The following is a 21980-nucleotide window of genomic DNA, read 5'->3' on the forward strand; positions in this document are numbered from 1 at the left end:
CCTAGCAGGTAAGTAAGCTTCAGTTGAAGGCTATCTCAATAGCTGTCACCTGCATACAGAACCCCAAGAATGAGGGCAAGATGGGGGGAAGAACTAAAAATGAAAGCTCTCAACACTTTTTTACCAAGAGTGAGGTAAGCCTTCTCCAGATCTCCAGATGTTTCACTTTTAATGGATTCTTCTATGTCCTTCCCATACACCTAGAGGGACAACAAAAAGTAGCCATCAGAGCTGCCGTCTGTACAAGCCGTCCCACTGCCATAAAACCAGCATCAGCTTTAGGACACAATGGCAAAAGGCCCGTTCAGATCCTTTTGAGACTTTCCAAGGGAGCAATTCAAGGGTAAGTGAAGATCTTTTCTTGTATAAGTGCTCACATATCCGCTGGCACCAAGAAAAGAGGGACTACAAGGTCCGGTAAGGCATAAGAGTTAGATAACCTAAATCAAGGAAGTTGTACTGATACCTGAGGGCTTCTAGGACAAACAAGTTGTGGCTTCTTCTTGAGCAACCCCAAGCAAAGGAGAAACTCTCTGAGTTCCCTCTAACCCCTTTATCAAGCTCTGGATGGCTTCCACACAAAGAAGATAAATTTTGGAACTTTACCAGCTCTATGAAGTTTTGTTACTTATTGTCTTTGGCTGCTCAGGGAAAGCTTACAAGCACTGCAGTTGTTCCCTAGTTTTTGTATTACTCCGTAGGAAAGGGGAAAAACAGACTGCTACTTCAAAACAGAGTTCATCCTGCCCTTTGTGGATTTTGCAAACCTCAAAGCCTTTTACTTTGCTCTGTTTTGCTGTTAGGATGGTTCTGCATGGCTCAAAACTCAAGTGGACTTTAGATCAGGCCTAGGAGACCGCAGGTACAAAGCAGCAGTAGGTATCTTGTGAGGTTCTGCAAGTGCCAGCCTGGTGTAGACCCGGCCCTACTTAACCAAACGTGTAGAAGGACTCAAGTTCTTGTCTTGGCCCCCTTCTCCTTCAAATGCATCCAGGCAGGATGTGGTGGCTTGGTTTGGGCAACCTGATCTGCTTGGCTTTATGAATCCAAAAGCCAAGGTAGCTTGGAACCCCCGGGGTTTGCAGTACTATGAAGAACTACCAGTTAGTGACTGTTGCTGTTCTCCTGCCAGCAGCAAACCAAAAGTTGGATTAAGCTGCCAGCATTTTTCCAGCTAAGGGTTCCTTATTGTGCTGACACTGAAATATGGCCGTGACTGAAGTTTTTCCCATCTCCAGTGCTTAGGGTTACGGTTTTCTGATGAACTCAGTCATCCTATGAAGTTCAGGACTGTGAGCCAGAGGCTGGAGGTGGGGTCCTCTCCTGAGAATAAATGTCACTGCCGAGCTTCCACCTTTCTGCCAGGAGAAGGACCTTGGATCTCCCATTGCTTGGACTTTCACAGGTCAATTCCAGGCGAAAGGCATCAGCGGAGGCAGGCTCCAGGCCCAGCCATGAGGAAAATGTCCCTGGTGGGTGACACCAGGAGAAGCAGCAGACAGATGGGATCCTGCTACCTTAGTTTGCCTTTTGCTCGGAGATAGAGGAGAGCACAGCAAAGTCCTTGCACCAGCTGTCTGCTCAGGGAGGGCAGAGAGGAAGAGGCTGGAGGTGTGCCTCTGCCCTGGCGGAAGGGCTGAGGATGAGTGCAATGGGGAGGTTGGGAGAGGCCCTCCCAGAGACATCAAGGTCTCAGGAGTAAGCCAGGGACTGACCTGGCACACACTCACCCATCTGCGTGCCTTCCCCACTGCCCCAAAAAGGTCCGGCCACTACAGATAAATGGGACGGCCACCACCCAGCCACCACTGCTGTCTCAACCGTGTGTCCTGTGGTCTTCAGCAGAGGCACCATGACGTGGTGTGGTGGCAGTCAATGGTCTGGTGGGGTATGTTGGTTTGGAAGGGGAAGGTTAAACAGTCAACATGAGCGTGTGAAGCAGTGGGACCATGATGAGAGACCCTGTCAGGCTCTGCTTTGGAGGAGAAGAAAAGATCAGAAAGGTGAAATTCTGCTTCAGGGCAGGAGTTTATGAACATATCTCTTTGCTGGTCCTGCTGCAGGAGTGGGGACGCCCACTGTCATGCAGTTGTGGAAAGGAAAGGGCATCACAATCTTTATTTGGTTGGATGTTGTGTGGGCTATGAAAGGGAGTGGGTTCTTCAGTGGCAGAAGACACAGCTTTTATTCCCGATTTCTTTAAGATTGGTATCCAGTCATATAGAAATATTTTCTGAGATTCATTTAAAAATGGCAAATAAAGGATCACCTGCCCCACATGTTGTCATAGGGTTTGCAAACTACACGTGAGGCCCTGTGCAACCCACATCACAGAAGGGAATAACTCACCTTTTCATAGGCTTGAAAGGTTGCTCTCAGCTGACTGTAGCTTCTCTTTGCTAAGACCACATTGAAAGCCAGCTCCTCTGTTCCCCAGCGGCCTTCTCCTGCCTTAAAGATTGCGTGTCATTTTTTGAAGCACTTGTTTATTCACAGTAGAGACAAAAAGTCAGCTAGAGCCCTTGATTCACCACGCTCCAGCCCGTGCACCCCTCACTGCAGCTCTGTACACTGCCCTTGCCTCCGTGCTCGGTGCATTTTGTTGCCTCCCGGGCAGCACGCTGCCGAGCAGCACAGCACAACGGGGGGCTTTCTGCAGTTTCACTTACTTTATACAGATCTGTGGCATCTTGCTCAGCGAGCTCTGTGTTGACCTGTTGGTTCTCATCTCGGGTTGCCTACAGAAGAGGACATTACAGTAGGAAAAAAGACCAAGCTCTGGCTACAGTTTGTAGTGGGAAGGAGAATGGTAATTTCGAAGCCCTCACAAGTATTCTGGTTATAGTTTTGCTGCCATCTGCTGACAGTCGCCTAGTAATGGGCCATTGTGGTGGTGGCACAGGATCCAACGGTCCAAGTTTGTGCTAGACTTCAGAGGTGAAGCCTGAATATTCATCGAGGCAGGGTTTATCTCACAGTTTCATTTGCTCTGTGCTGAGGCCCTAATGACATTGCACATCTGATGCCTCAGGAGCAGGATGGGGATCTCAAGCTTTAGACCATGATCTGGAGATGCTCCTGGGTGGCCGCATGGCCCAGAAAGAGCTGGGCAAGTTGGAGCTAACGTGGGCTTTGGTGTTCAGCCTTGAGTCAAAAAAAATCAATGGATAACATGCATTTACCTCTCCTGAAAATATACCAATGCTTTCCAGACTGGTGTATTTAGTGATGTGACTGCGGGGTCTTTAAAGCTCCTTCTATGTACCAAATCTTTTCATTTCTGCTGTCTTCAAAGAAATCAGAATTTAAAAGCTCACTTCTGAGTTTATATAAACCTATTTGATATATTAAGAAGTTGCAAATGTAAAGGCTCTTATCCTGAAGAATGCTTTTGAGAATGCCTTTTGCTTTTTATAATTACTTCATTATGATATTATTTATTACAGTCACCTTATTCTAAATAGCAGCTGATCCTTATCATGATAGAGAAAAGGATATCTCTCTCCCCAGCAGGTGCATAATAGCAAGTTCCCAGCCTTACCTCCAGCACAGTGACCAATATCTTCCTCAGGGAGCCACTTGTGTCACTTTTCACATCAGACTCTAGATCCCGATCAAAGACTGTGGAGGAAAAGAAATAAAATCTGAGAGGGTTCATTCAGTAATGGGGGCTTTAAATGAAGGTGTTTGAAACAGAACACTACTCACGCCGCTTGTACGCCTCCTTTATGTTTATGATTTCCTAGGGGAATAAAAAACCATAAATCAATAGGCAAACAAACATACAAAGCAGCATGTACCAGCACCATGTCTCTGTAGCTCGAGGCGCTGCGGGTGTGGAGCTGGGAGAGGGCGTTGTGGGAGGCAGGAGGGGCCCAACTTCTCCTCAATGCCACCTTGGTGGCCACTTGCCACCATTAACAGCCTAGGACAGCATTTGGAGCAGTGCCTGGCTGGTTTTGCTTGCATTTAGGAATAAGCTAAAGGGATTTTTGAAGAAGACTGTGTTCTTGTAAGTGGTGGGAGCCAAGGCCAGAGCCATGCAGAAAGCTCTGACAGCTGCCTCCAGACAGGCTCCTGGGGACTTCTGCATCCCCAGTGCTGCCCTGTGTCTCCACAGAAGATGTGTGGTGGATGTGTAGGGCTGATGAAGGAATCCGAATTGCACTGCTCTTACTCTGGTCAGAGTTTTGGCCCTGGTGTGACAACCTTCAGGCTGCAGCGGACACAGGCCCGCTCTTTGCCCTGCTACCTAAGGCACACCACATGTAAAATCTACCCGGGTGTCCCAACCTTGTTGTTTCGCGTGCAGAGAATCTCAATCAGCAGCGACTCGTCCGTCCCAGCACCCTTCATCGCCTTCCGAAGCTCCCGCGCCTCGTACTCGCAGGGAAGGTCCAGCAGAGCCAGCACAGCCTTCTCGAAATTGCCACTCAGCTCTCCCTTCAGCACCTCTTCCAAATCCTGCGAGCGAGGGTGGGTGGAGGGGTTAGTGCAAAAGCTGAGGTGGGATTAGAAGATTTATTTGGTTGGTTCAGGGAATTTCATGATTTCAAAGCTTTTTATGTACCAAAAGTGCCAAAAACATGAAAAATCCATGAAATACATAGGCTTTTTTTTTTTCATATTAAATTTTCTATTTTTTTGTTTGTTTGTTTCATGTTGAAAGAAATTTTTCTCCCATCTTCAAGTATTAGCCACTCATTTCAGTTTGAACTCTTCCTTGCTTAAATACATGTAAACTAGTGTTTTTAAAAACTCAACAGGAGAGATTTATCTGAAACACAATGCAGAAACCTTCTTTGAAAGAGGTGCAACAGAAGGGATCAAGTTTTTTCAAGTTCTCTTCCACTTTTGGTTAGAATTGACTTACTGGGAAAAGCAAAAAAATTCTATGAAGTGCTTTGATTTCAAGCCATCAGTTTTTTTTCCAACAAAAAGCAAACAAGCAACAAAAAAACCCACAGAAAGCAATAAAAACCCTCTTTCTGATATGATCTACTTAATTCAAAAATTAAGGTGACCCTGGAGAAGACCTGGCTAGTGTGTACGTGTTGGCCAAGCACTCACACTGAGAATGTCTATCGATGATTTATTTTAAGCCCTATCTGCGGCTGACGTTTCCTGCAGTACAGGAAGCATTTGACAACTTGAGAACAACAATAAAGAAGGACGGCTTTAAATCTTTTGTTCCTAAGCATGCTCTTACACAATTGCAGACGAACACACGATCTCCAGAGGCTGACACCAGTGCTGGAGCCGGTCCCAGGAGCACCCTGTGGACCTTACTTCCCCCAGGAGCAGAAGGCAGTGGTACCTACAGCTTTGCTGCTCCTCTCCCAGATATCCAGGCTGCCCAGGCAGGTGGGAAGGCTTGTTGTGTGCTCGTTTCACTGGGATGTCCCCTGGAATTTGCCCATTTCTAATGCCTATTTTTATTAATCCTCATTATAGAGCTAACTCAGTGGGGTGTATGCACCCAAAACCATGCTTGCTGTCTGGTTTACATATGAAAGGCTTTCTGGTCCTGCACTGCCTGTCTTATTATCATTGATTAATGACTAAAGTACAAGCAAACCGTAAGAAAATACCAATTTAATAATAAGCTCTGCAGGATTCATCTGTTTACCTAAATAATACATTGGAAGATTTTGTTTTTCTTACATACGAAATGACCGAGGCAGTCCACGCGTCCTCCTCCAGAAACCAAGCTCTCTATGAGATTTCTCTGTTTTGCAGTGTGCAGTCGATCTCAGCATGAGCATAAATCAATACTAAACCTACTCAACTCAGCAAAAATATAATGATGTAAGACCAAGTGGTTCCTCTGAATATGCACCTGAGCAGGATTTGGAACTGAAGTTAGCTGCATTTGTCTGAAAGCCTTGGTTTCAGGCTTCCTTTTTCGAAATGCACTGAAGACAAGCTGGAATATTTTTAATTCTGGTAATGACTTATTTTCTAGCTGTCCCAACTTTGACTAAATTGCTCTGATCTGGTTAAGGCTGATTTCAAAAAGACTCTGAGTCCTGATGTTATTAAGATAATCAGTATTTTGGGAGAAAAAAGAAAATGCTGGATCAGAAACTAACTAGTGACCTCCTTAAATCTACTGGACCCCTGATATTTGAAAAGGAGATCAATGTAGGCTACATTTCCCACAGGCATGCTGTCTGAAACAAAGAGGCTATTAATTTTGAAATACCTTGCCATACAGAGCATTGTACTTCTGTTTTATTTGTTGTCTCTGCTCCGCTGTTCGGCTTGACAAGACTTCGATAATTTTTTTTTCATCAGTTCCTGAAAAAGAAGGTTGGGCATAGGCTGCATTTAATCAGGAATCCAACGCAGAGGAAAGAAAACAGGACTGAGTGCTCTTGTCTCTAAAGAGAAACAAATCGATGTGCATACATCTACTGGTGCCAACTCTAGGATTTGTAAAAGCACATGAGATTCTTCTGATGAAACTTGTATCTATAGTTGGCTATAATGTTCAAAACATAAAATAGAAGTTCACTGCCTCGTGCTGCTTATACGTTATAGGGAATTTGGGTCTTCTGCTTCAGATCAGACACTGCCCTAAAACCAGGGCACTGTCACACTACTGCACATGGGCTGATATCCAAGTTTTTGGTGGCAGTGGCTGTTAGAAAAGTCCCTGCCCTTGTTTCTACCCCTTCCTGTGGTGCTTCCCAGCTGCAGCAATGGCCTGGGGCCTGGGGTCAGGGTAGGAGAGGATGTGCTCAAATCAGCTTTATTAACCCACAGCCTGAACTATGGCTGTACAAAACAGGTTGTGCTTTGCGCTCGATGGTGTCAGAAAGAGGAGTGGGAATCAGCCTTAGTGGTCTGAACCTCTCTGCTGATGCTGGTTTTTTTGGCAAAAATAAGTGGGAGGATGCAGCCACTGGGAAGTCCAGGTGATGGGCACCGCAGGGGCTGCATCTCCGGGGAGCCTGTGGGGGAACCGACCGCACAACACCCTGCCACGAGAAACTCCTGGGGCAGCTTCGAGCTGAAACGCATGCAAGGACGGAAGCGGCTTGCTAAAGGCAATGACCTTGTTCTTGTGCTTTTCTTGCCCTAAGCCAATACAAACAGATGTTTGCACTGAACGAAGCTGCTGGAAGGCATTAGTCAATGTTTGTGGCTAATGGGACGGGACCAAAGCGATGTTGTTTGGTTGCATGAGTGACACAATAGAGGAGCTGTTGCATTAACACGTGTCCTGGTGCGCTTCTATCTGCGGGGCCAACGACTTGCCTCGGGCATTATTTCTTCAAGGCAGGTATTGAAATGGAAAAGGTGTATCTGGAGGGACCTCTGATCCTGCACGGGATGGGCACTGCCAAAATGTCCACAGTGTATAAAGGCCTCAGATGGCAGATGAAATGCATCAAGCTGTATTCCAGCTCTGCCGATGTATGTGTCACGCTGGTGAATATTGCCTCGTGATCTTCCGTCTGTTGCTTCCACCTACTGGGCTTTGGGTTGTGTTATGCCTTACTGCAGGCTCTTGGGAGCTAGGGCCTACAACGGTTTCTGAGGAGCTACAGCACAAACAATAAAAATACAAATTATACTGGCATGCAATAGCAACTGATGCATTTTCCTCCCTTAATGTCATCACCGGGTACATTCAGACAAGTTTAGGGCACCTTGTCCAGTTCTACCTGCCTGGAAGCAAGACAGAAGGCACGGTCCAATTTTAGAAGGAGCAGCACCTCTGTCTGACAATGTGGGGCTAAACTCGTAGTGGGAGAGTCCTCCGGGGAACCGTCTTAAGTATGTTGATCGGACACTGTTCCTAAAATTCAGGCACTTCACTAGCTAATCCTGAGTGTCAGCGCTATACCAGGAAGAAAGGCTTAAATACCTGTTTACTATGCAAACGCCTGGTGTGGATTAATAACTTAATGCTCTCACATGCTGCTCAGCTGTTCTTCCTCTGCTGGACGTTGGCACCTCTGTGGATCTGAGGACCCACGAACGCCGGGCATTCCTATTCACACCAGTGCTTAAAGTCAGCCAGCTTACTTTAAGACTACCACTGAAGATGGTGGTAGCCAGTACTTCTGGTTCAATCACTGACACAGGTTGAGGAGCATCCCATATTCCTGTCAGCTGACGGAGCTGCAGTGGGCTCTGATGAGCATCTGGAGGTTGTCGTGTTTTTGACTGGTCCCTGAAGATCTGGGAGAGGACATATACCCATGCCCTTAATCTGGCCTTACTGGCTTGACCCCGTGACTGTCATATCAGCCTTGACAGCTTCATGGCCCTATCCTAATCCTAATGTTTACCCTAATCCTCTGCAGCCGTGCAGTGAACACACCAGATCTTACCAGTCTTTGAGGAACAAGCTGTCTTCCCTTGCCATTTATCTTAATCCTATTAAACTCCATGGGTGTGCATGTGCTTTGAGTCAGTGACAGAAAGAATAAAGATTAACTGAAACTGGTTTAAACAATTGTTTTTGTGTATGTATATGCTGTTTATAATCTTGAATAGAAAGCAAGAGCTTTCTTACCTGCTCCTTTGCAGGCGCTGTGTATTTTCTTGGCATCTCGGTCTGCATCAAAACCGTGATGGTGGCGTTTTTCAGTTGACTGGGAAAACAGAGAGACAACAGATACGCGAAAAATGATTTTGCAGAAATTCAGGCCAGGTTCTCACCTGATCTTTAGTCACATCATCTAATCTGTAAATACCACGTTGGGCTTTTCTGAAATGCTGTATCTATCACGAGGCCCCGAGGACTGGAGCAAAACCAGCTGTCCCCACGTGACACGTGATGCCGATCCCGTGTAACTTTGCTCTGCCAGTTCAGGCTTGTTCAAATAATTTGAATGTAATAACTGTATACTGGACAACTTTGTGCCAGATCAAATATGATTTGCCTGCACCACTTTAACAACAGGCCAATATAAACGACTTATCTGATGCGGGCAGAACCGTGCCCTTCCTCTGCAGGACGTTTGTGAGGGCTGAGAGCTGCCAGTCCCAATCAGCTGAACACAAACTGGTCCTGTAAGCCTTTCCTGCATCGATGCGCTCATGCAAATGAGATAACTGGAGATATATAACAGCAGAAAGATGGCACTATTTATTTTTTTTTTTGGTCAGTATTGTACATATGGTTACCTTGAGCTAGATCTATCAGGGATAATAACTCAAAGTCCACAGCCACAGCGGCAGTTTACAGCCTGACATATCAATGTAAACAGAAAACCACGCTAATTCCTACTAATCTGATAAGCTGTGAATCAGAGGGGCTGCAGTGCCGGCACATCCTCTACTCGGCTGTTTCTCAGACAAGGGCAGAGGTACCTGCGAGCAGGAGGTCAGTGACATTTTCATCCCCCGTAGTATCACGAATCAGATCATTTAAATGCCTGGGAGCTAAAATAACACTGAAAAATAGCTCCTAGGTTCCTAAATCAATTTGAACTATTTGCACACCGTCTGCCCTGGGGGTTTAAGCGTGCATTACGAGTGCTTTGGTATTTCCATTCAAATAGCAGCAGGTGGATCCGGCAGCTTGCTTTGCAGGGCTGCCAGCCACCAACTCTCCGCTGCTGCTGCTGAGGGTTAGGCACCCAAAGACACGGCCCTGGGCTCTCCGTTAGGGCTAGTTGAGGGCTATGACACCCCAGGGCATGGCACAGGGCTCCTCAGCCCTTCCAAAAATGCCACCCACACAACCAAACAGCAGAAAAGCCTCCATGGCTGAGCAGCCTCCTCGTCCTAGGGGAGAGCACAGGCCAGAGGTGATTCCTGACGAACACCGCAGACAGCATCGCTCTGCTGGTCTGGAGACAGTCTAGCCACGCGGATTTTGGCCATGCTCTGCCACGTACAGGCATAACCTGGAAGCCTGTTTGGTGGTGGTCTAGGAAAGTTTCGCACTGTGCACTATCAGCCCTGGTGGGAGAGCTGCAGCTCTGGATTAAGGAGTCCTCTATCTAAAGACAAAGGGTCTTATCTCAAGGATAAACCCCCAGTCCCTGTGCTTCTTTACCTTTGTAATAGACCAAAGACAATTTAAGCACCTTGGCTTTTCTCGCAGTTAATGGCTAGGGTACAATTTACTGCTAATGGCAGCTGCTGTAGGGCAGCCATCTCGCTCAGATTACCTTAATTGAAAGCTATTTTTACAACAGCAATTAGTGAGGTACAACAACAACAATGTAAAAAGTTCTCTCTGTCTTGTGGCACCTTCGTAACACCTTCGTTGCCACTTCATTGTCACAGACGTCCCTAGCGAAGCTGTATCCTGCTGTGTGCTCTGGGCACACGCACGCTTGTTTAAACCTTTCGAGCAAGGTGGAAATAGACGCATGTAAATCGTATTTTCTAGAGAGAGATTTTATTTAACAGATTTCCAATTTCTCGAGAACTTTTCCAAGAAAATGTAAGGGAAAACCACAAAGTTAGAAAACAGGTGTAGGGACCCCTGTCTGTCCAAAGTGAATCGCTTGAACGCTTTCCTGTTTTTCTACTGTGACGGGGTGTTGTGCCTCTTTGATGGGATCATGTCCAAGAGAGGTTGTTTTGCACAGTGTGCTTGGAAATTCAGCTCTAGTTTCTTTCTCCTTTTCTGATGGATACGTTACACCCTCATTTTCCTTCCCCTCTTGGTAACAGGCAGGTTCACCAGAATAAAATTCACCTTTGTTCCCTGCAAGCCCAGAACAAACAACGGTGGCTAACCAGCCTCGGGGACGAGCTTGGGGGACCAGAACAACAGCATCCTACATCCCAACAGGAATCCATGCTGGATATACAGCCCTGGGAGGCAAATGCCACACGCACAATGGGTCTTTTTGCTGTTCGGGTGTTCCTCACCCCGTGGTAGGTTCAATGAGCATCGCACGCAGCATCCGGGGGGACGCTCTGCTGCCCGCTCAATCGAGCGTGCCCTGCAGAGAGCTTTCCCCTCTCCCTAACACCAGGTTTCTCAGGCCAAGTGTTTTCAGCATTTCTGTCCATACCTTGACATATGCTTTTTGGGATTGTCAGAGTTACCGCTGTCTGAGGTAGTGCGCTAATTATTTCTTCCATCTGCACGTTGGGGCAATCCCAACGGGCACTGAAAGCTGGAGAGATAACATCCCTGTTCTCCTACTGCGCTGCGGGGAAAGCGGCCCTTTGCAGGACTGGGGTACGATATCTGAATGAATTAAATCACAGTGACGTTAAGCTATCATTATTCTGGCTTTGTAGCATTAGTGTGCTTTTAAGGTGATGTTCATGCCACCCGTACAGCTGATCCTGCTGCCTGCTAGGCAGCTAATACTGAAGTTATTCTCCAGTTGCTTACAAAGAATTCCTTTGTGAGGGCAAGGGCCAGGGAAATAGCTGGAAAAACAGCAAAAAGGGGACAATTCTGGAGCACAAAATACAGAGAAAATTGCTAGCTTTGACCACTTTGCTGTATCCAAGGGCTACTTGAATTTATAGCCCCCAGATTCACTGCAGACAGGAGTCCCGACCTGTTGCTCCGCATCTGCTTCCTCCAGACCCGGGACAGAAGATGTGCTGGTGAGATGTGAGAGGACAACGGTTGTGTCTGGCATTCGTTCCAACTTCCCAGCCATTCCTCAAGGACTAAAACACCTACACAGAGGCCCAAGGGGCTTGCAAAGGGTTACAAAGCTGGTTTGGGCTTTGTCCTGCCTCACCCACCAGCAGCGCTGGGCTGTGGGCATCATTCCTCTCACACCAGTGCTGCTGCCACCGTGGCTGCCACTGCCCCAGCCCCATCAGAAGTGCACCCGGTCCCGCTAAGCCACCCCAGCACCTTGGGAGCGTGGTTTGCTACCTTATGCCTCGATGGCTGTTGGGCTGGACTCGGATTTTAGTGAGTCCCCAACCCCTCCACGCCACTTGTCATCGTAGCTGCTGGGTCTGCGTGTAGCACAGGTGCTCCAGGTAGGAGAGTGGTAGCACCAGCTACTGAAATAACATCACGGATTTATGAGGATTCATAAAGACATAAAGAAAAATAGCTCTTCTCAAGGGAGGAGAAGGAAGGCTGGCTTCTCAATGACGGTCAGGATACGCTTGTCTTAAAGCAGCACAGGAATCTATTGAGTCAGCTGCGCTGAAGCCTCCATCTTCAAATAAATCCCTGTAAAACATTAACTGATGAGTCTGGGGGATGCCGTTCATATAGTGCCGTGAGTAACACCAGCATCAAAGCTGTGTAGATAAAAAATCTGATACGCTGGGTAGGTACCTGTCAAGGCCAACTCCTGAGTCACCCGGAAAGCTCTGCTTAAAATTCACTGTCTGACGGTCCCAGCCTTGATCTTGCCCACTGACATGGCCCGCTGACTTTTTTATTTTTATTTTTTTGAACAGTATTCCTCAGCTTAAATGGTTTTTGTCTCACTCGTATGTATCTTTAGACAACAACCATTTTCCCTTGCAGCTTCAGCTAGCAGATTTATTTCCATTAAACCGGACAGATTATCGTTCGTCTAAAACTAACACTTTTAACTTGTAAAGCACACCGAGTAGTTTTTCCTACTGTAACTTACACTTCAAGTAGGTGGAAGATGAATTTATAACTGAAGGTGGTTGACGATGTTTAGAGAAGCATTTGGAGACTTTTCTGTGATTTGTCAGCATGTGGAGGAGCTCTCATGGAGCACAAATAAACAGCTTAGCAAAAAGTTCAGCAAAAGCAAGGGGGGAAACAGGGGAAAAATAAGATCTGGTGGATTTAAGGCATCAGCTATTAGAATTGGAGAGGTGTAGCAATACATTGTGAAGATGTCAGAAGACAAAAGCTAGTAGCTTCCTTATATATGCTGCTAGCCTGTCAGAAGACAAAAGCAGCAGAAACACCGCGCTGAGCATGCCAGGTAGCTTCCTGTATTGCAAAAGAGAGACAAAGTACTCCACCTGAAAATAGCTGATAATACAGCTCAGCAACCGCAGGTATTTTTCCACCCCCCACCCCCCGAAGCAGATGCACGACCGTGCTCGAGAACGGAGGTTTGGGGGCGGTCATATCAAACCAACAGAAGGGTGGCTGCGCGGGGTGCTGCTGGCCATGCTCGTCTGCTGCAGCCCCAACACGGATCGATGCCGGTGGCGGGCGCGGATAAATGCAGACACAAGACCCTACGGGTGAATCGCAGGAAGAGCCAGCAGGAGCACGGCCGCTGCTCCGAGCGGTCGAGGTGCAGATTTAACAGCTGTGGGCAGAGCTCTGATATGGGCCAGGCTGACCCAGGGATGTCGGGGCTTCATTTTTGCCAGGTCCATTTCTGTGATTTATTCGGTGGATGTCTTATTCCAAGCTTATCTTTGGTTGCTGCAATTCATTTTTCTTTGGAAAATAGGAATAAAAATGTAAAATGGCAGCCCGCAGCAAGGGCAGGCTGACCCAGCCATGCTCTTTACAGCACTGAGTGTTGTCTGGAATAAAATTTAGGGCAGTCTTCAGTTGTTTGGTGCCATTAGAGATGCCCTTGGGTCAGCTGCCTGCTGCCAGTAGGAAGCGCATGGTCTCCTGTGTGACCTGCATCTTCCAGCCTGGTGCGGATATCTCATGGGTCTGAGGGCATCTGCAGCAGTTACTGGAGATGGGCACAGAATCAAGCCCCAGTTATTCTACCCCTTTTGTAATCCTTCACATACAATGAATTATGATCACAAAAATGTGTCGGAGAAAACCAAGGTTTGAATAAGAAGGACAGAAACCAGTTCCACGTGCAACAATCCGAGCTTGCCTCCCAACAGCCTGCTTTCCCCCAGATTCACATCTCCTGCCTTCCGTCTGGTTTCAGTGCCTGTCCTGAAACTGGACACGCATCAGTCTTTTGCTTACGGAGTTTCTAATGCAGTTTCTCTCTTCTTTTAATTTCACAGCACCTAACAGTTTTGACACTAATACCCTGCCGGTAAATTCAGCTAAAACATTTCCAGTGGGTACACATTTTTAGCCAGGTGTCCCAGTTTTGGCTGGAATACAGCTGATTTTCTTCCTAGCACCCTATATGGTGCTGCGTTTCGGATTTGTGACCAAAGCAGTGTTGACAACACCCTGATGCATTAGCTGTCACAGAGCAGTGCTCACACAGCCTCATGGACTTCCAGCTCCTCGTGGTGCCCTGCCAGCGAGGGGCTGGGGGTGCCTCAGGAGCTGGAGGGGACACAGCCAGGACAGCTGGCCCCAAGTGACCAAAGGGACGTCCCACACCACGGGGCGTCGTGCTCAGCAGTAAAACTGGGGGGAATTCACCTGGGGTTGCCATTGCTGGGCACCAGTCAGCTGGTGGTAGATGCTTTGTGCATCACTTGTTTCTCTTTGTGTGTGTTCTCCTGTACTTACTAAACTGCTTTTAACTTGTCCCATGCATTTTCTGGCTTTCACCCCTCCAGTTCTCTCCCTCATCCCACTAGGGGTGAGCGAGTGGCTGCGTGGGGCTGAGCTGCCCGCCAGGCGAACCCCCAGCACCGGGTATCACACATTCAGGCACCGCGGCGTCCTGCACCCCGCTTCTTGAGGAAGCCTGGCCCCAAATGATCTGTAACATCCAAAAGGTAGGCACGGGAATACCAGAAAAACAAACTGACAAGCCAAAATAATTGGAAACCCATCACAAATCGCAAACTGGAACCTGCTGAGATTTCTCAGCTCTCCCCGTGCACCGCCACTGATCCACCTGCCCCAAGACCTTCGGGGAGCCTCACCTCCAGCCAACAAAGCAATTCCCCTCCAGCTCAGCACTGAGAGAGCTGCCGGGACTGCTCTGGGGCGAGCTGCTCTTGCAGTGGGTAAGTTAGCAGTGGGTAAGTTAGCTGACATCTCAAGGTCCCTTCCGATCCCATGCTCCACGAATTTCTGTTTTCCTCTTTTGTGTGGAGAGGAAAATGTATTATCTACAAGGAGTGCCCCAAACCATCTTGTCACCTTGTTAGCACGATGGCAGGGCTGGGGTGTTTACCTCATCAGTTACATTATATCTAATATTTTACGACCACGGAAGACAGCTTTTGGCAAATCACCACCTACGTGATTAATTTTTTATCAACGCATACATACTTAAGATTAATTATTTATCCTTGCAGAAGCCTTTAATGCGCTGTAATGCAACTGGAATCCGAGGTTAACTAGACTGGCATACTGGAGAGAGAAAAAAAAAATACTTTGTCTTAGAACTTGTGGTTTTAGCCCTCCACTACATCACGCATTACCAGGATAACCGCCTGCGAACAGAACCAACTCTTATCTGAAGGGATAGTCGTAGTGACAAGCGGCCCAATTCTCATCGCTCATTTCCAAGCACTTCCTTGTGTTAAGAAGAACACACAAGAACAAACGTGGGAGAAGGCTGCTCTGTTTTGGTCCCGATTTACTTCAAAAGCCAGACTGAAAACACGCTGCTATGTTTGTGTTTCATCAATGGTCTGCTTTACTAGAACAGACATTTGCAGTCACAAATATTTTTTCACCTCACTGTCATGCTACCTTAGGCCCCTCGGAAATTGCATCAATTTGTGGATCACAGCAGAAGCTATGAGCATAACAGGAACAGCCACAGCCTCCCACCACTATACAAGGTATACTCCTTTTCTATAACGATGTTGCCTTATTTTAAGCCTATGCACTCCTACTAGCAAATATATTTTCCTGCTTTTGTCGGCCAAAAATACAGTTGGGACTGGAGTGAACATCAGCACAGGGAGGAGGAAAAGCCTGGCAGATATTCCTGGGGGACAAAAGGGTGAGTTGGTCAGAGAGCTCCAGACCATCAGTCAGAAGGGGCAGAAACCCCATTTCATTTCAGTGCATGGGCACTTCCGTAAGACAAACCTCCACGTATTAGAACTGCTCAATATAGAGGAGAAACAAAAGAAACAAAGATCAGTTACTAGAAGTCAAGGTCATGCCGCATCTAACCGGGAAAGGCTGTTCACGAGTGAGGATATTTAGTCATTACTGGACAGTGGGTTCCCCATCTCGTTATTCTTCTACCAGCATAAGATGTTCTTCTGCAAGCTCTTCTTCAGTAAAATTAAAATAGTTGGGCTCCATTATTCAGGTAGGAATTTTTGTGAACTGTACGGTTTTTAACACAGAGGTCGGAGTAGATGGTAGGCAATATTTGAAAACAAACAGAAGCCAACAGCTGTGGCATGTTGGCAATAGGGCAGTATCAACAAGCGCCAGGGTTTGTGCTGCGGTAATAAAAAGGTGGGGTCGATAAACATCTGTAATCAGAGGAAAGGCTCGGTCCTGTTGTTCAAGGACTGCTGCTCTTGCTCCTCGTTTTGGACGTTTCTGTGCCGTAGTGCTGGCCAAAGGGATCGGTTCTTGGGGAACGTGAGGAGGCCAAGCACAGGGAGGGACAAGCTTAGACCAACTAGATGTATGTCAACGGGGAAGCCCTACCTTAAGGACTATGCGTGTCCTTTTGACTGCGAGCTTTCTTCCTCTGCTGTTTTGCAAAACGTACCTGGCATTTTTGTTTGTCTGAGCAATTTTCTCAGCCAAGCACAACGTGGAGCTGGAAAATTGCCACCTGCCTCCTTGGCTGCGCGGAGAAGCGCACCAGCCTACCTGCATGCCATGCGCCATCTGCCAGGCAGGCTGCCGCTCTCCAAAATCCCTACGGCTGTTTTAGGCTTACCAGCTGTTTGACAGCAGCACACGCCTAGGCTAGCTTCGTGCTGCTAGTTCGCTGCTATTAGCAAGAAAACAGTTTCTGTATGAAGTGTATACTGGGCAATGCATGCAAGTCATGTAGACTGGACTTCCTTACTCAACAGACTTGCAGTGACTCAGTGACTCCTTCCAAATCACCTTTTTTTTCCTACATCTGAGACTAAAACTACAGTGATAAGAAGATCCTACTAGAATTAGTTGCATTTGCTTTTTTTCCTGTTATAAACAAGTGGCATCAGTGACACTAATTGCTCTGATGGCTATTTAAACTGCAAAGTTAAAACAAGCTCTCTCCTACAATGTCTCTCCTGTTTCTATGCAGCTGTTAATATATCATCTCAAAAGGGCTTATGGCTAATTTTTAACAACTTAATATCTTCATACTCATCGCCAGGATAGATGAGCCCATAATTAAGAGAAAAAAAATATGTTTTGGTGGGTATCTCTCATGGCAGAATTTTGCATCGTCTGGTTTTAGCGTGTCCAAACTCTTTTGGGTCTGGTGGAAATCCTTAAAGCAGATTACTTTTGAAATCAGAGTTAGTTATCAGGGTACTTTTTCAGCTGAGGTCCCAAATCTCTGACTTGCATACTCATACAGAGATAGCTCAAGTGCTCTTATGTCTCATTAAAACTTTTGCACTCTTCTCATTACCTCAGCTGAGACTTGTGATGAGTTCTGGTAAACTGATAGAACTGAAGTTAATTCTTCCGTATGCCAGCAGAAAGTCTAACAACACTTAAATATACCAATGCAGGGCTGAAAGACGTGGGCACGGTCTTTGGGAATGTCACACTGACTCATCTATACATTCGAAATCCAAATTATTTAAAAGGAGAAGAACTGGAAGGAGGCAGCATTCCATCACGGAAGACCAAGGATTGCATGCCTCTTCACTCGGTCCCTTCACTGTTTTTAAAACACTTCTCTGCAAGATGCATTATGGAAAACCATGTATATATTAATAGGTACATACATGGGCTGTTACTATGCAGGCATTGCGTGTTGAGTATCTGACAAACCACTGGTGCTGGCCGAATTTGGAGGTTTCTGTGTCTAACTCCCTTCCACCTCACAGGGTGGAGGAAGTCTCAGGATGCTCCCAGGTCAGCTGAATCACCCAGGGCAGCAGCAGCCGGTCCATTACTTCACTCAGTCCTCATAGCTAACAATACAGGCAGAGTAATTTCTTTTGATAGTAATGGCAGACCTTGGTAGAACATACTAAAAATGTGCATACCTAGAAAAGTGTTGAGTCCAGATATTTTAAATTTTTGTACGTTTTAACAAAACTAATCACCCTCAGATAGTTTGGTTTTGTTTGAATGTTTTTCCATAAATGAATAATTAACTTTTCATGGGTTTATGCTTGGTAACACCTACATCAGCTGCACTCACAGCACAGCATCAGACCTAAAAGCAACAGCAAATGTCCTGGGTAAATGGGGACCGTGGAAATGAAAAGAATCAGCCGTGGTTCTTCCCCAGTGCTGTGTGGTTGAACAAGAAGGTATTTCTGTCTTCTGCTGCCTGTGGGCTTAGGGCCAGGGTCTGAACAAGAATCTATTGTCACTGAATACTGGTCTGCCAGGGGAAGTAACAAATAGCTACTGTTGAGCTTTGTGATGAGACGATCAAATCATGCTGCACTAACACTTGTACTAATGAGACATTTCTATCCTTGTAAGCAACACAAAAGCCCTTGTGATATTTGTGAGCTTGTCCTTGAGAGGATCCATCGGGCAGATGTGCTCTTAAGGTTATACTTACTTTTTTACCTTCCAGTTCTCAAACCAACTGGCCCACAGCAACCTGCTGCGTCCTTCTTATGTTACAGAGTCCTGCCTGGCAGAAGGTTTGGGCCGCTTTACAATGAGAAGGTGAAACTCAAGGGACTCCCAAAGAATCTCAAAAAAATGGTAAATTAACAACGAAGCACTTGTCCATCCTCAATTCAAGTCCCAAACATCACACAGAACAACAGAATAATGCATGTACGATCTTGGATTCTTCAGATACAGAAGGTTAAAAATCAGTTAAACAATTTCACAAAAGACAAAATCTATCAAAGTTTTCAAGCCATCGTATCATGAAAACCATTGCTGCTATTCCCAAAGTGTCCCCAAAGCACCTTGCTTACACCAGAGCCGCTACCCAGATTTTCAGGTGCATTGATTCTACTTGTGGTGATTATGAAGAAGAGCAGAAGTGCAGGTAAGCTTGAAGATGCAAGACTGCACATGGAGAAAATAATTAGAGACTTTAAATCTCTAGGGATGAGCAGTCAGGAACTTTGGCTGGTTGTAGAAAGAGGGACTGGACCCAGTTCAGACAGCGAAAAGCGGGTGGAAATGTTCAGGTTTGGAGCTCTAACGTTGCATCAGGTGCAGCTCTTAAAAAAGAGCTCAGATTCGAACAGAAAGCTGCTCCTTAGACTGGTTGGAAATTTTTTGTTAAGCATATTTTTCAGTAAAATTTGTTACTTTTGTTCAAATGAACATGCTTAGGAACATATTCATTTTGATGGAAGCTTCATTTTGAATATGATGAATTCTGATGTAGCTGAAAATTCTCATTTTAACTTCCAAGTGGTTACCTTTTCTTTCCTATGTACATTGTTCCTTTGAACAATGCTTAGTGTTTAGTGAAAATTTCATTTAATAATAACACTTTTTTTTGAAGTTTTAAACCTAAATCCATCTAACCAAAACAAAATACCTCAGTTGACACGGATGATTCATTTTCTATTTCTCTCAGTAAAATTTGGGCCAGTTAAAGAAATTTCATTTCTGAAATTTCAAAGCAGACAGAATTTTGGAATGATGCAGTATTCAACAGATTGAAACAACCCAGCGTTATTCAGCTCTACTAGTGCCAATCTACGAAAGAGAAGTCGCCTTTGTGCACTGCAGTGCCTCCCAAAGCCACCATAAACCACTGCAACGTGCCGTAACACCACAGTGCCCCTTTCATCCTTCAGAAAAAGAGTGCTTACTGGCTTGTCTGCTGACAAACTGGTAGTCCCTACGGTTGGTTTCCGTACATCCTCTGGGAGGTTGTAAGACTTGCTCTGGAGGTTTAAAAAACACAATACATAAGACATTCGGGAACCTGTGGTTGCAAAATATGAGATTAGGAGGAAGAACAAGCTGGAGCTGAACACCTCTGTTAAGAACTGAGTCTTTTCAGGCTGTTCCAGAAGTGGTTCTCTGATGCAGGTTCAGGCACTTGTCCAAGACTACCTGTAATTTTTGTGGGGACAAACACAGAATGATGATGATAAGGGAGCTACAATTCCCGGGTGAGAAATGGACTGAATAACTGGATTCTCATTCAACAAGGTCTCACACCTCTTCCCACTGAAGCCCACAGCACCACTTCAGCGTACTGCATGTCCATCCAGGCCACCTAGTCCAGCATGGAGCTCACACAACCGCGAAGCCTGCCTGAGAGGCAGCGCTGTGGTCTCTCACCACAGATAGACCTCAACTGGCTACGTTAAATCTAGATTAAATACACTTGTTCTACACTGCTTTCAATGCCAGCGTCCAGTGCAAGGCTCTCCAGGGTCAGGACCCCCAGCAGATGCCTGCTGACAGCCCTGTGGTACATAGGGTGAGGAGATGGGGCCATCTACACTTTCAGAGAGAGACAGCAGGCTCCTTGGCTTAGCAGCTGGAGCTCTGCACAAAAGGTACGGGCTCTCTTGCTTGGTCTGGCAGAGAAAAAGTCCCGAAGAGCTGGTCCAAAAGCATCAGATTCTCTGCATCTCTCAGGGCCTTGCTGAAACCGAATTGAAAAAATAGTGGCGTAATAAAATAATGCAAATCCTAGAGCAACTATCGTAACGTTAACCCCTGTCAGCAAACAGGCTGTCTTCTATTTATACATACTGCTGAGAGCTGGCAATCAAGAAGACTGACACACAGCTGAATAAATATTGTCATGCATCCATGAGTTCTAAAAGTGAAGGTAAAAACCCCCAACTTCATCAGTGAAAGCTACCTCATTTTCAGAAGCACTGATTATTCACAGCTACCACCTAAACTTGTGACAGTCAGGCTGTTCTGAGGTCAAATATCTTTACACACACTTAGATATTTATTATTGCACTGAAACGTTGGCCAAAATCGTCCCAGTCAAAACTTACATGGCAATTCAATGTAGCAAATTCTGACACCTGAATTTTGACCAGACCCATCTGCAAGCACCGCACTTTGAGATTACTCCCATCCCTCCTATTCAGTGAGAAACTTGGCTGAATTTTCCAAGTGTTGGCCTCTGGAACAGGAAGATTTTCACAGATCTTTAGGGAATTATTTTTGTTCCAACACAAATTTGCTAATCTAATTAAAATTAGTTGTCCCGTGACAACCTATGCATCATTTCTTTTTCTTTAAATTAAAGCGCTGCCGTTTTTAGCTATGCCATTAAGTGTTAAAACATGCAGAACCTGTGTGCTACAGTAATAGTTTTATAATTCATGTAATCCAACGAAGTGGATGTTACTAGCTGTATACATACAAATTCCCCACCCACACTTAAAATAGACTTTCAGTTTAAAACTTCATTTGCAGCTGTATTCATGTCATTTGAAGAGAAAATAGACAAAAATAAAAGCACGAAATTGTTGCATTCCTGACAATCCAAATTAAATAGCTACTTACATGCGAGCTGCCCATTTTTGCTTAGCCTGGGTGTGGAAGATTGAATTCTTCTGCTCTTCAATAAAACAAGCATTCAGATGGAACTGTCAACTCTTACGAGAGCTGCTAGGTCCTACCCTGCCCGGGGTTAATCAGTAACTTCTGACATATTCCAATTTCAGTCATTTCAAGGTGGGGTATATTCCATCATTACACGGTGGCTTTATCATCCCTACAATTTAATAGCACATCCTGTTGGGTCATGGAGATGGCTGGTTGTTTTTTTCCAGGGAAAATCAGGATTTCGTAATATAAAATTATATATACTCTTTTATCTAAGTTTCATTACAATGATTTAAAACATGTAACTACGGTAGTGTCTAACATGCACTTTCAAATATTTTAGAAGGCAGGATGCCTGCTTTGAAGAGTTTATACTGGTTCTTATAGGACTTGGTGGTATTTAGTATGTCATTGGGGACCCTCAGCTCCCACAAAATATTTCAAACAGCATCTTGCTGCTTGTACGGGGTTTAGATGGCAAGGCTTTGGTAGCAGGGAGAGGGGGCTGTAGGGGTGGCCTCTGTAAGAAGAGACCAGAGATTGTCCCTGAACTGGACGGAGTCAGTTCCAGCTGGCTTTGAGATGA

At 45.9% G+C, this 21980-nt stretch overlaps 1 protein-coding gene and 1 long non-coding RNA gene across 6 annotated transcripts in view; one reads left to right on the forward strand and one right to left on the reverse strand.

The window, feature by feature from the left end:
- LOC125180358 (uncharacterized) overlaps positions 1-8461 on the forward strand; it is an 18525-nt gene extending 10064 nt beyond the window's left edge. For 2 of the 4 annotated variants that reach the window (XR_010828785.1, XR_010828784.1), the window contains exon 3: positions 9-8461. This is a non-coding gene — a long non-coding RNA (uncharacterized lncRNA). Of the gene's footprint in view, positions 1-5 lie in introns of all 4 variants that reach the window. The other 2 variants (XR_007158834.2, XR_010828786.1) reach the window with 2 other exon arrangements.
- The window catches only part of ANXA13 (annexin A13), a 23761-nt gene extending 2342 nt beyond the window's left edge, over positions 1-21419 (reverse strand). The window contains exons 1-10 of one of the 2 annotated variants that reach the window (XM_048050039.2): positions 21353-21384; positions 19681-19755; positions 8531-8609; positions 6206-6300; positions 4294-4464; positions 3709-3742; positions 3542-3621; positions 2670-2738; positions 2350-2451; positions 125-200 (exon numbers count right to left, since the gene is read on the reverse strand). In XM_048050039.2, the coding sequence (XP_047905996.2) occupies positions 125-200; positions 2350-2451; positions 2670-2738; positions 3542-3621; positions 3709-3742; positions 4294-4464; positions 6206-6300; positions 8531-8609; positions 19681-19755; positions 21353-21367 (796 nt within the window). In that variant the 5' untranslated portion in view covers positions 21368-21384. Of the gene's footprint in view, positions 1-124; positions 201-2349; positions 2452-2669; positions 2739-3541; positions 3622-3708; positions 3743-4293; positions 4465-6205; positions 6301-8530; positions 8610-19680; positions 19756-21352 lie in introns of both variants that reach the window. The other variant, XM_013185057.3, reaches the window with a different exon arrangement.
- Between the last annotated feature and the right edge of the window lie 561 nt (positions 21420-21980).

The sequence above is a fragment of the Anser cygnoides genome, chromosome 2 (assembly GCF_040182565.1).
Source record: "Anser cygnoides isolate HZ-2024a breed goose chromosome 2, Taihu_goose_T2T_genome, whole genome shotgun sequence".
In the NCBI taxonomy this organism is placed as follows: domain Eukaryota; kingdom Metazoa; phylum Chordata; class Aves; order Anseriformes; family Anatidae; genus Anser; species Anser cygnoides.